The sequence below is a fragment of the Prenolepis imparis genome, unplaced genomic scaffold, assembly GCF_030444845.1.
Source record: "Prenolepis imparis isolate NDT839.2.m4 unplaced genomic scaffold, iyPreImpa1.0 SCAF_293, whole genome shotgun sequence".
NCBI classification, from domain to species: Eukaryota; Metazoa; Arthropoda; class Insecta; order Hymenoptera; family Formicidae; genus Prenolepis; species Prenolepis imparis.
In genome coordinates this window covers 20,887-33,562 of record NW_028141451.1, presented here as the reverse complement: position 1 = coordinate 33,562, position 12,676 = coordinate 20,887, and the positions used below count along the sequence as shown (strand labels likewise).

The 12,676-nt window shown below is 40.6% G+C and overlaps 1 protein-coding gene across 1 annotated transcript; it reads right to left on the bottom strand.

Annotated features, from left to right (window-relative positions):
• Positions 1 to 2,000: 2,000 nt before the first annotated feature.
• Positions 2,001 to 3,257, bottom strand: LOC145948238 (uncharacterized). The gene has a single exon (XM_083057977.1). It carries the CDS (start codon positions 3,255 to 3,257, stop codon positions 2,232 to 2,234), a length of 1,026 nt encoding a protein of 341 aa, XP_082914103.1. The 3' UTR covers positions 2,001 to 2,231.
• Between the last annotated feature and the right edge of the window lie 9,419 nt (positions 3,258 to 12,676).

The following is a 12,676-nucleotide window of genomic DNA, read 5'->3' as shown; positions in this document are numbered from 1 at the left end:
GTATCTCTTTCCCTCTGAGACTGGCATTGCGATGATGTCCAGATGCACGTGCTCAAACCTGCCAGATGGAGCAGCGAATTTTCCCAGCGGTGCCGAGACGTGCCGCGACACCTTGGACCGCTGGCAGGGCACACAGGATCGAGCCCAATTGCGGCAGTCCACGTTCATCGACGGCCAAACGTAGCGCTGCGCCACGAGCTTGCCCGTCGACTTGATTCCTGGGTGTGCCAGGTTGTGCACCAGGTCGAATGCGGCCCGCCGGAAAGGCCTTGTCAAAAATGGTCTTGGCGTTGGCGTTGCTGTGTCGCAGTATATCGTGATCCCGGTTCCGGGGATCTCGACTCTGTTGAGTCTCAGTCCGGACTCTCGCCTCCTGTACTCCTCGAGCTCCTCGTCCTCCTTCTGCGACTCCGCCAGTGCAGCGTAGTCCATTGGAGAGCGCAGCTCCTCTATCCTCGACAGCGCGTCCGCCACGACATTCTCTTCGCCCGCCACGTGCCGGATGTCGGTTGTGAATTGCCCGATGTAGTCCAAGTGACGAAACTGGCGCGGCGTGCTCTTTTCGGGTTTCTGTCGGAAAGCAAAGATGATCGGTTTGTGGTCGGTATATATCGCGAACGCGCGCGCCTCCAGCATGTGCCGAAAATGCTTGACCGCCAAGTATATCGCCAACAGCTCTCTATCGAAAGCGCTGTACTTCGATTCGGCTGGGCTTAGCTTCTTCGAGAAGAATGCTAACGGCTCCCAGCCGTCGCTGCCCCGCTGTTGTATTGCCGCGCCGATGCTTTGTTCGGACGCGTCAGTAAACAAAGCGAGTTTCGCGTTTGTCCTTGGGTGCCTCAGAAGTGCGGCTTCGGCCAAACCTTCCCTCGATGACTCGAATGCTCGTTGAGTCTGCGGCGTCCACGATATCGGTGTCTTGCCCTTGATGTTATCTCGAAGGAGGTCATTGAGCGGCGCCAAACTCTCGGCAGCTCTAGGCAAGAATCTTCGGTAGAAATTCACCATGCCTAAGTACCTTCGCAGCTCCCTCGCTGTCCTCGGCATCTGACACGCGAGGATTGCCTCCACTCGCGCCGGCAGCGGTCGTGTCCCTTCGTCGGAAACTTCGTATCCGAGGAATTCTACTCTCCGTTGTCCGAACACGCACTTCGCGGGGTTGATAATCACCCCGTATTCTCGCAGACGCTCGAACAATGTCCGCAGGTGCTCGTGGTGTTCTTCCTCCGATGATGACGCGACGAGGATGTCATCGATGTCGCGTAAGTACTCTGCGTTGATACCACTGCTTTCATCGATGAACCGCTGAAACGTCTGCGCCGCGTTGCGTAATCCAAACGACATGTATGGAAATTCATACATGCCGAACGGCGTGGTGATAGCCGTCTTCGGGATGTCCTCTTCCGCTACCGGGATCTGGTGATATGCTCGCACCAGGTCCAGCGTGGTAAAAACTTTCCTACCGCCGAGGGCCTGCGCGAAATCCTGGATATGTCGCACCGGGTAACGATCCGGGACCGTTCGTGCGTTCAGCGCCCTGTAGTCTCCGCAGGGTCGCCATTCTTCATCCCTTTTTGGCACCATGTGTAAGGGAGCCGACCAACTACTCCTCGAAGGTCGCGCGATTCCGGCTTCCACCATTCTCCTAAATTCCTTCTTCGCGGCCGCCAATCGATCCGGAGCGAGTCTCCGCGGCCTGCACGCGACAGGCGGTCCCGGCGTCGTCTCTATATGATGTCGCGTCGTGTGGATCGTTTCTCTTGGACGCCCGTCTGGCCTCGCGATGTCCGCGTACCGCTCCAACAGCCGGTGATACGACGTCTCTCCCGTGACCGCTTTCACGCAGGGTGCATCGCATCGGATGCATCGTCCGCGCGCGGTCAAACTCGTCACCTGGTCGACGAGACGGGAACCTCGCAGATCGACGAGGAGTCCATAGTGCGCGAGAAAATCCGCGCCGATTATAGGTCGCGAGACATCCGCGATCACGAACCGCCACGAAAACGCCCGTCGTAAACCAAAATTTAAATTCAAAGTTTCTGTTCCGTACGTAAAAATCGGTGTGCCGTTCGCGGCCGAAAGTTCGTAGGTTGACCTCTGTCGTGGTCCTCGCGTCATCCCCCGAGGATACACGCAGAGATCAGCGCCCGTGTCAATTAAAAAATTTACTTTAGTCTTCGCGTCGGTCACGAACAGGCGACGCGCACCGTGGCCCGAGTCGCTCGCCGCCACTAGCGACCGGCCCCCGCGTTTCCCGGCTGCTGCATCGAGCAGGGCGGCCTGCATTGTCGCGCACTCGATCCGAATTTCCAGTGATACCAGCAAATTCCACTGGCCGGCGGATCACGGCTTCCTGATCGCGCTCGCGAGCGCGAACGCGAGCGTTGGCGCGAACGCGGACGACGTCGATCGTCATCGCGATCTTCTCTAAAGCGATCACCTCCGATCGCCTCGATCGACTTCCGTATGGCCGTCAACTGCTCCGCCATCTCCTGTTGCATCACCAGTCGCATCTGCGTCATTCGCAGCTCCATTTTCGTCTCCAGGGAAACCGGGTCGCACGCGCTCCGATCCTGAGGAGCGACGAATCTCGTCGTCTCCGCCACCTGGAATACCGGCGCCCGGGAAGCCTCCACGATTGCGTCCGCGATATCCGCCAGTTGCTCGGGCGTATCTGCCGTGCGCGTAATTAAATGCGGCTGAAGGTGAGCCGGCAATCGACTCAACCAGATCGTCCGCAACACCTGGTCGCCAACCACGTTCCCGGCGAGACCGCGAAGATGTCTCAGAAACTGCGACGGTTTCCGATCGCCGATTTCTTCGTGCTCGAGGAGCCTCCGGGTCTTATGCTCCTGCGACAAACTAAGTCGCTTAACGAGTTCGGCCTTAAGAGTCTCGTACGCGCGCTCCGGGGGCGGATCCATAATTATATCGCGCACTTCGGTAGTATAACGCGGTCCGAGGGCGGTCAACGCGTACCCGAACTTCGTCGCGTCGACCGTAATCCCGGCGGCTTGGAAACTCCGGTCGACGATGTTAAACCATAGCTCCGGATCCGTCGGCGTAAACTCCGGCATTCGCATGCCCACTCGACTCACCTCGGGGACAGGTAAAAAATACCCCGGTGGTTGCTCCGCCCTGGCCGGCTGCATCGCAATCAGGTGCGAATTCGGCGCTTGAATCCTCGGCTGCTCGAATGCCCGCGTCTCCGGCTCCACGCGCGGAATAGCGTCTTCGCCGTCCCGCATCACAGGCATGTCACTTTTTATGCACACACTCGACACCCGATCGCGAAATTGTTCTCTTCGCGTATACCCGATCACGTCGGGGTCACCACTTTGGGATTATAATCTCGGGTCAATGCACGGCTGCAGGAGTGTTATATGAGTGTGAAAAGAATCGAGCCTTCAAATATGTGTATAATGTGTTATAATTTCCGACTTTGAATTCGATACAGAATTTCTTTGTTCGCACGTCCGCACGCAACAACTGTAGGTAGCCGACCGTCTCGAACGAGCGTTACATTTTCCTATTCTCTCCGGTCTTACGACCTTCGAGAATCTTCGCGAATAATCCGTGTTTTTAACTCGCCTGTGTTATTAAATTTCGAGTCTAGATTATCGTCTTTGTCTCTCTGTCTCGTCTGTTGTGTTTTCTACCTGTTTATTTCGTCTCGCGTCTCGCTTATTGTTTTTGTCTCGTGTATGTATCTATATGTTAACCGTGGGGAATATGTGCCGATATAATCGCCACACGGTAATTCGGTATAAAGCTGTCGATTTTACTCGACAGACTTTAACCCACGTCACGGTAATACACGACACTAGCTGGACCGGGAACAATTTCTACTCACGAACTACCCGAGTGGCGGCTTACAATAAGTTCGCAAGATCTGATCGGTTGTCGTCCTGGAGTCCCTCTCACTCGTTCGGTACGCCAGACAGAAGTGACTCTCCGAGAGAGAGTCCTTAGGTCCCTCGAGTTCCGCGCCGATTTTCCGCGCATCCTATCGATATTCGGTCGCCGTGGGGCTGCCGGGATCCGCCCATCGATCCCTCGGCGCCCTCGTCCTTGTAACCGTGATTTTTGGAGACTCGCTTCCCGCTCTTTCCGGTATCGTGGCGGTATCACCTCAGAATTCTTGATTTCCGGGATTTGAATTGGCAGGCTGGCCGGGCCGTCATCCAATCCTCCCCGCAGGTGTTTATGGGCTGACATAAGGCCCTCCCCTCACTCTGCAGCATGAGGGGGCCTCTCGGTATCGTTTAGCGCTTCCAGCAGATCTGTAGAACAGTTTATAGTTTAGATAATATCTCGGGATGGCGGTAGCGACGGGAACTCGATACATGACCTTTGGCACGGTATCCATTTACGGTAGTTTCCTCCTTGGATCTCCGGAATCTTGCTGCACATTTCGTTGAGGGATCCTCCACTCAGTTAGTCGTGTCACGGTTATTTCAACTCACGTTCGCTCAATACGGTAACGCAGGAAATATTATACAAACAAAAATAAAAATAAAATATAATCTTTTCGCTTTAAGGTCGCTATCTCTCAGGGTGTGAGAAGCAACCCCAGGACGGCTCTCCCCTTCCCCCCCGGTCGAGCTATGGCCCTTGTGACGGCGCTCAAAAGGCGTCACGTCACAGTATATGTAAAATATATTTTTACTAAATCTTTTTAACATCTTTTTTAAATTGAAACAATTTTTATTGAAAAATTTTTATAACTTCATATCCAAAATTTTAATGTAATTTTAATAATAAAATCAACAAATGTAAAAAAGCTTTGCAATTATAAAAATGTGAAAGAAATAAATTATTTTAATTATTTTAATATATTAAATATCAATTAAAAACTAAACAGTTATTAAAATATTATTTTTAAAATTAAAGTTTAGATTATTTATTAAAATAAAATTTGTTTAAATAAAATTAAGACCATTACATAAAATTAAAGAACTCCTACTTACATTGAAAGATATTGAGTCTCCCGCTGTTACTGTCACCTCCGCTGTTGATTTCATCACCGGCGGCATCAAGGATATCAAGGACATGGTCGTCGGTGATGCCGACGACGTCCCTTCCGCTGTCGCCATCGTTGGTCTCACCGGCATCGCCGACGAAGTCGTTGTCATCTCCGTTGTCGCCGTCGGTCTCACCACCAATGTGCTCGTCGGCATCGCTGACGACGTCGTTATCATCTCCGCTGTCGCCGTCGGTTTCATCACTGATGTGCTCGTCGGCATCGCCGACGATTGTAGAACTTTTGCGTACTAAAAAAATTAAAAATTATTATTATGAATATATTGTTCTATAGAAACAAACATTTTACATTATTCGTAATCTGTGATCATTTGCACTTATGCGTTTTATTATTTCTACATATAAAATATAAGTATTCTATACTTGTAAAGCATTAAGCATCATAATAAAAATATAGATATAAAATAACAAAATACAGAATTTTTTTATTTTATTCATTAACCCGTGCACGCACACACACATAACAACAATCACAGATTATCTAATGCTTCTATAAATGTAATCTTACCGATTTACGATCCTGACGATCCATCGCTAGCAAGGGTCTGAAGACAACAAACTGACGAATTGTTTTTGCCAGGCGTTAAGCGGGCCAGACCGTTAGGCTAGTCGAGTTCATTGGGTAGACGCGAGGAGTGGGAGGGGAGAGGGAATACGTATCACTGTTTCACTTCATGATCACGATATCTCACATCTCACAGTAATCCGATACTGTTGACATTCTCGCGCGCGGAAAAAGTACTTTAAATTTTTATGGCATTTTTCACATTCTGACAGATATTATGAGAACATCTCAAACATCAAAATTTCTGTTAGTTATTACCAGAGAGAAGCCTGAGAGAGGCCATGCCGGCGATTTTCGTGGGACGCTTTTATTAGGCCGTACAGCAGCGCCGTGCATCCACTTTTAGGAATTGGAACTACGTATCCACATCCACTTTTCGATACCATCGATTATTTGATTCATGTCCGTGCTAAATACATCCACTTTCATTTCGAGAAGTAAAATCTAAAATCATTTTTTATGCATGTGTGTCCACACATCTTATATCTTATAAATTATAGATAAGAAATACTATCTTATAAATTATAGATAAGAAATAATTTCGTGTATATAAATAAATTTAAAAAAAAATATATATATATATATATTTTTTATGCGATATTTTACATTATTTTAACATATCTTTTACATTTTAACATATACTTTAATTATATATATATATATATATATATATATATACATATATAGATTAATTATATTAAAGATCTCCGGATGTCGAAGCGAGAGGACGAGAACGATGAGAGAGCAAAACGAGATCATGTCGTCAGTTTCGCAGTCTTTTACGCGAGGCTTTCTTCATTTATATTATAGTATTTCACGAATATATATGTATATGTATATGTCATCTTACTGTAGAAAATAACATTTTTATAATTCGCATTTTGTCTACTGAAAATAATTTTAATGGATTAAAGATTAAATCATCTGATTTATGTCGTGTTTGGTGTCATTTTAATCGCTGAAATTTCATTAATCCATTAAAATTATTTCCAAATCGATAAAATACAAATTAAAAGTTTTAATTTTTATGTATAAAATGTTTATATTCGCGTGAATTATCGTAGATAAGGGAAGATTCCCGATGTCGTCGAAGCGAGAGCGAGAACGAATAAAGAGCGAGCGAGATGACGTATCATCAAAGAGTTCCGAAGTCTCCTCGCGAGGCTTCCTTTATCTAATCTTTCATATATCATATGTCATGTTACTATAGAAAATAAAATTTTGATAATTCGCAATATATCGAATTGAAAATAATTTTAACGGATTAATGAGACTTTTGCGATTAAAATGACACCAAACACGACATAAATCGGATGATTTTTAATTAAAAATGTAATCAAAATTTTAATTACTTTTAATTAAAAATCATCCGATTTATGTCGTGTTTGGTGTCATTTTAATCGCAAAAGTCTCATTAATCCGTTAAAATTATTTTCAATTCGATATATTGCGAATTATCAAAATTTTATTTTCTATAGTAACATGACATATGATATATGAAAGATTAGATAAAGGAAGCCTCGCGAGGAGACTTCGGAACTCTTTGATGATACGTCATCTCGTTCGCTCTTTATTTGTTCTCGCTCTCGCTTCGACGACATCGGGAACCTTCCCTTATCTACGATAATTCACGCGAATATAAACATTTTATACATAAAAATTAAAACTTTTAATTTGTATTTTATCGATTTGGAAATAATTTTAATGGATTAATGAAATTTTAGCGATTAAAATGACACCAAACACGACATAAATCGGATGATTTAATCTTTAATCCATTAAAATTATTTTCAGCAGACAAAATGCGAATTATAAAAATGTTATTTTCTATAGTAAGATGACATATACATATACATATGTATTCGTGAAATACTATAAATGAAGAAAGCCTCGCGTAAAAGACTGCGAAACTGATGACACGATCTCGTTCTCGTCCTCGCTTCGACATCCGGAGACCTTTAATATAATTAATCTATATATGGTATATATATCTATATATATGTATATATATATATATATACATATATATATATAATAACAAATATATAATTACGAATTTAAATGTCTTATGAAATATATAAGGACTTAAACCTTTATTTTTTATTTTACCTTTTTGAAAGTAAATGTATAATAGATTAATGAAATTTTTACAGTTATTAGAACGACATCAAACACACGATGACGCATGAATCAGATAATTTTTAATTAATAAATATATATGAATAATCAAAAATTATCCGATTTAAGTCGTGTTTGATGTCTTTTAATTGCAAAAATTCAGTAAATAAATATATTATAAAATTATAATTTTACTTTTACTATTTTAATTATATAATTTTAATTTTAATTATATAATTATATAATTTTACTTTTACTATTTTAATTGTATATATGCGCACATATATATAATATATATTCATCCGTGCGCGTACGTAGTGTATACATATATGTATATGTTAAAATGTAAAATATCGCATATAAAATATATATATATATATCTTTTTTTAAATTTATTTATATATGCGAAATGTATTTCTTATCTATAATTTATAGATATAAGATGTGTGGACACACATGCGTAAAAAATGATTTTAGATTTTACTTCTACAAATGAAAGTGGATGTATTTAGCACGGACATGAACCAAATAATCGATGGTATCGAAAAGTGGATGTGGATACGTAGTTCCAATTCCTAAAAGTGGATGCACGGCGCTGCTGTACGGCCTAATAAAAGCGTCCCACGAAAATCGCCGGCATGGCCTCTCTCAGGCTTCTCTCTGTTATTACATATATAATTTGTTCTCACACAAACACACACACACACTTCAAACAAATAGCTATAAATTATAATGCAATAATAAACAATAAAAAAATTGTTAGAAATAATCTACTAAATGTTGACCAAAAATTAAAGAAATAAACTCAATTAACAATATAACATTTTGATGTTCTATAAATCATTATATATATATATATTTTTTCAGTACTTTTGTAAAAAAATATTAAAACTTACCGCTGTTGCGTATCCATAATTTCAATCTTGCATCTGTAATCGATGGAAATCTAAATAAATGTGTTCCCGTGGAATATCGTCCATTAGAACAGTTTTTGTACGCACATTTCATAAACAGTTTCTACACGGCACTGCTTATTCATCACTATATTGTTTATTGTTTTAATATACACGTATATGTAAAATGTAAAAAAAAGTATTTTTTTCAATATTTATTAAAACGCACCAAATTGCACACTTCTTCACAATTAATACAAAAAATTAAAAAAAATTAAAATAATATATAATGAAAAAAAGTAATAAAATGAAAACTATAAATAAACTAAAAACTAAAAAAAAAAAAACTTGTTTAATATTATATAATAAATTTATTTAAAAGTAAAATATACTTAATAATATATAGATATACTATCAAAGAAATACTTAAAAGCAAAAATCTGAGACAATCACGTTCACAAATCAATTATTATTTGAAGAGTGCTTCGCTATTGTCACAGTGGCGAGTACTTTTACGGAGATTGCGCTGTTTTTTGTTCTCGCTCTATCTCTTTTTCTCGCTCGCGCTTTCTCTCTCTCTCTTTCTTACTTGCTCGTTCGCTCGCGCGCTATATATATATATATCTCGCTTTTTCTCTTTCTCTATTTAGTTATTACATATTAAAAATGACAAATTATTAAGAATGAAAATAATCAATTATTTCAGGGTGAAAATGAAGAAGGGAAACGTGTGTTTAATGAAAAATTTATTCTATATATATATATATATATATATATATATATATATATATAGCTGTTACAGGTTCGTGCACATAGCTGTTACAGGTTTGTGCACATAGCACGGAACAGAACCATCATTTGTGGACATAGCACGGAACAGAATCATTATTTGTGGACATTGCGTGTTACCCGCTGAGCAGTTTCATGGACATGGCCACGTAGTTCAATGTCCACGTTTTATGGACATAGAGGCGCTTTGAATACGGGTTCCACCAAAATCGGGGGGATGACCACTCTCATTCTTCTCTCTGCCGCGACCCATACACATACACTCACTCTTTCATTAGCAACTAAGTCCATCGATTATATTATTATGTATATAATCTCTTACGTCACTATATTAGGAATAAATTTATAAATTTCAACACAAATGATTTTCATTTACTAGCAAGCCCGTTCCCGCTCATTCCCGTAAACCAAGATCGCACAAGGTCCCATCCTGCGCAAAAGAGATTAAATTCTCTTGCCGAAAAGGGACCACCGAGCGAATGGCCCTTTAAATAGAGTAAGAGCGACCCTTGCGGTCGTTGACCTATTTGGGCTAAGCACGTTCGTTCGGGTCGAACAGACGGATAGTCTGCCGTCGTTCGAGATAAATTTAGTTACATCCTTCCTTTCGACTCTTCCTTCCTTGAGTCTGGACGTAACATTTGCATAAAAAAAAAAATCCGATTTAAGAACGAAATAAATACGCTTTTATAAAGATATTATATCAAATTTGTGAATTCCGTACAATAATTTTCAATGTAAGATCTTCAAAAAATTGTAGGAATATATGGAATAAAAGCATAAAAATTTCATATTCGATGATACTTTAAAATTTTCTTCGGAACGACTCTAATGATGTCCACAGTTTTATAAGCGTTGGACCGCTAACAATGCGAGTTCATACGATTAACAACGCCAAACTCATAAGTCTCGAATCTTCAAATGTATGCATGATGATGATCGAATCGACGTTACACCGTATGTTTGATCTCGATCCATGCATTGATGTAACTTTTGACCGATTGGTTAAAATTACCGATACAGTCGATATCAAGTTTACACAATTTTCAAATATCGCGTTCAATGTAACGAATCCTAAAGAAGTATCAAATGTAATACGCGCTAGCGACGCCGTCAACAAGCATCAGCTCATCGATTGCGAGCTGGCAGCTTTAGTTTTTAGTTCATAATATGTAAGAAAAAATATATAAATAAAGAGTTTTTTAAGTCTAAATTATGATGTAATTTTTGCATGCATTTCCCATCCGCACTCTCTCCCTCCCGTGAACAATTCCATAGCTCTCATACGAAGCTTGTTGCGCGGTCCTTGCGGGGTCTGACGTCACGCGGGGAAGGGGGAACGCCAGGCTAGAGACTGTGAGAGGTAGCGTGAGAGAGAAGAAAGAGATAGCGCGAGGTGCATGCAAAGGAGATTTTTTTTTTAAATAATATTTTTTTCCAATATTAATAATAATAATTCTTTTATAATAATATTCTTAATATAAATGGGAGGAAAGAGAGGAATTATTCTAAAGTAAAATATGTATTTTTATATTTAAAATAATTTTTTATTCATAAAATAGGTATGTGTAATATTTATAATTGTGTGTATGAATGTGTGTGTATGTGAATTTAAAATTTAAAATATAAGAATATATAAGAATATAATAATATAATATGAATATAATATAAAAATATAAAAAATATAATAATATAATATGAATATATAAGAAAAATACAAATAATAAGATAAATATAGATAAACAATATAAATTTAAAATGCAAAATATAAAAATTTTAAATGCGTCGGCGGCAAGCGGAGGAGCAGCGGCTGCGAGGTGGTGGGGCGGTGGCTGCGAGGCGGTAGAGGACCATAATGGAACAGTAAGGGGCCCCTTCTGCATAACAGAAAATTTTTTTTTATTAATTTATAAATATTTTAATTTATTTAAATAAATACTTACAAGTATTACATGCTGCCTCCATGACAGGTTAGGGAGAATACGGTTCCTCAATATCTTGGTCTGAAAAATCATAATGGTTCCTCAATATCTTGGTTCGAAAAATCATAATCCGATGATTCGCATGATGCCGATGGTGATGGCATATCCATTCGACCAATATATGGGTCCTCAGATCCTTTAAAATAAACCACACAGCTTTTAAGCCTAGTCTACAATGGCAGTAAGCAGTATAGAGTAAGCAGTAAGCAGTAAGCAGTATGAAATGGGAATTGCCCATTTCGTTACTCCCGGTCTTTACATCCACTAAAAACAGTATACTCTCTATTCCTACAGCCTTGTTATTGCCATTGTATACTGTTTTTAGTGGATGTAAAGACCGGGAGTAACGAAATGGGCAATTCCCATTTCATACTGCTTACTCTATACTGCTTACTGCCATTGTAGACTAGGCTTTATAGCGACGTCGAAAGCATTTGATATTGTTGTGTGCTCTGAAGCATTTAGATAAACCGCCAGTTGTTCTTAAAATATCTTCATGAATTTCTATAAAATGGGCCAAATCTTTTGTTTGGGGTTTCTGTACACCGAGTTCACGATTTCGTAGAAACTGTACCACCGAAGACATGTCCTTCGATTTTTTCTGAGTTGCCATTTTCACAATACTTGTAGAATTCTCACTTTAAGTGTCCCAGCACAATCTCCAAAAGTTTATTTTGTGCAAATAGGACACATATCACATGGAAATATCTGACACAATGATTCTCTACAATTGCAACACCATCGACAATCCACTACATTGTGTAATTTAATCACATGCTTTCGTGTCACACAGCATACATGTGTCCGAAATCTTGAATAAAGATCATACATGAAGTACATAAAGCCAGAGCACCACCCGTAGAATAATAAAAGTATATGGCGCAAACTTTTGTACGTCCGTTTAGCGCAAGGATTTGTGAATTAGACACTACCTTAGACACAACGACCTTGTCGTGAATATCCGTAAGGTCCTCACTGCGATCACTAATATAATTACTGTCACTCGACAACGCGTGATCTTCGTCAGATTCGTCTACACTGTTATCCGACAACGCGTGATCTTCATCAGACGACTCGTCTAATATTGCCTCGAAATTATTATTTTTTCTTCTCACTTGCAATTCACACAGGACACTTAGCTCGCAGACGGTTCGAGACTTTTTGACGTGGAGACAGACCCTCTCCATAAGTTTCAGCCCCATCTCCTCAAAAATTATCGCAATTCTTCCTAGAAAAAATTCGAGCGGCCGGATATCGGCGCTCATTTTTGTTTATAAAAATTCAAG

Bases quoted from the DNA above. Each gene is read 5' to 3' on its own strand.
- LOC145948238 (XM_083057977.1), bottom strand. From the start codon at position 3,257: ATGCCTGTGATGCGGGACGGCGAAGACGCTATTCCGCGCGTGGAGCCG.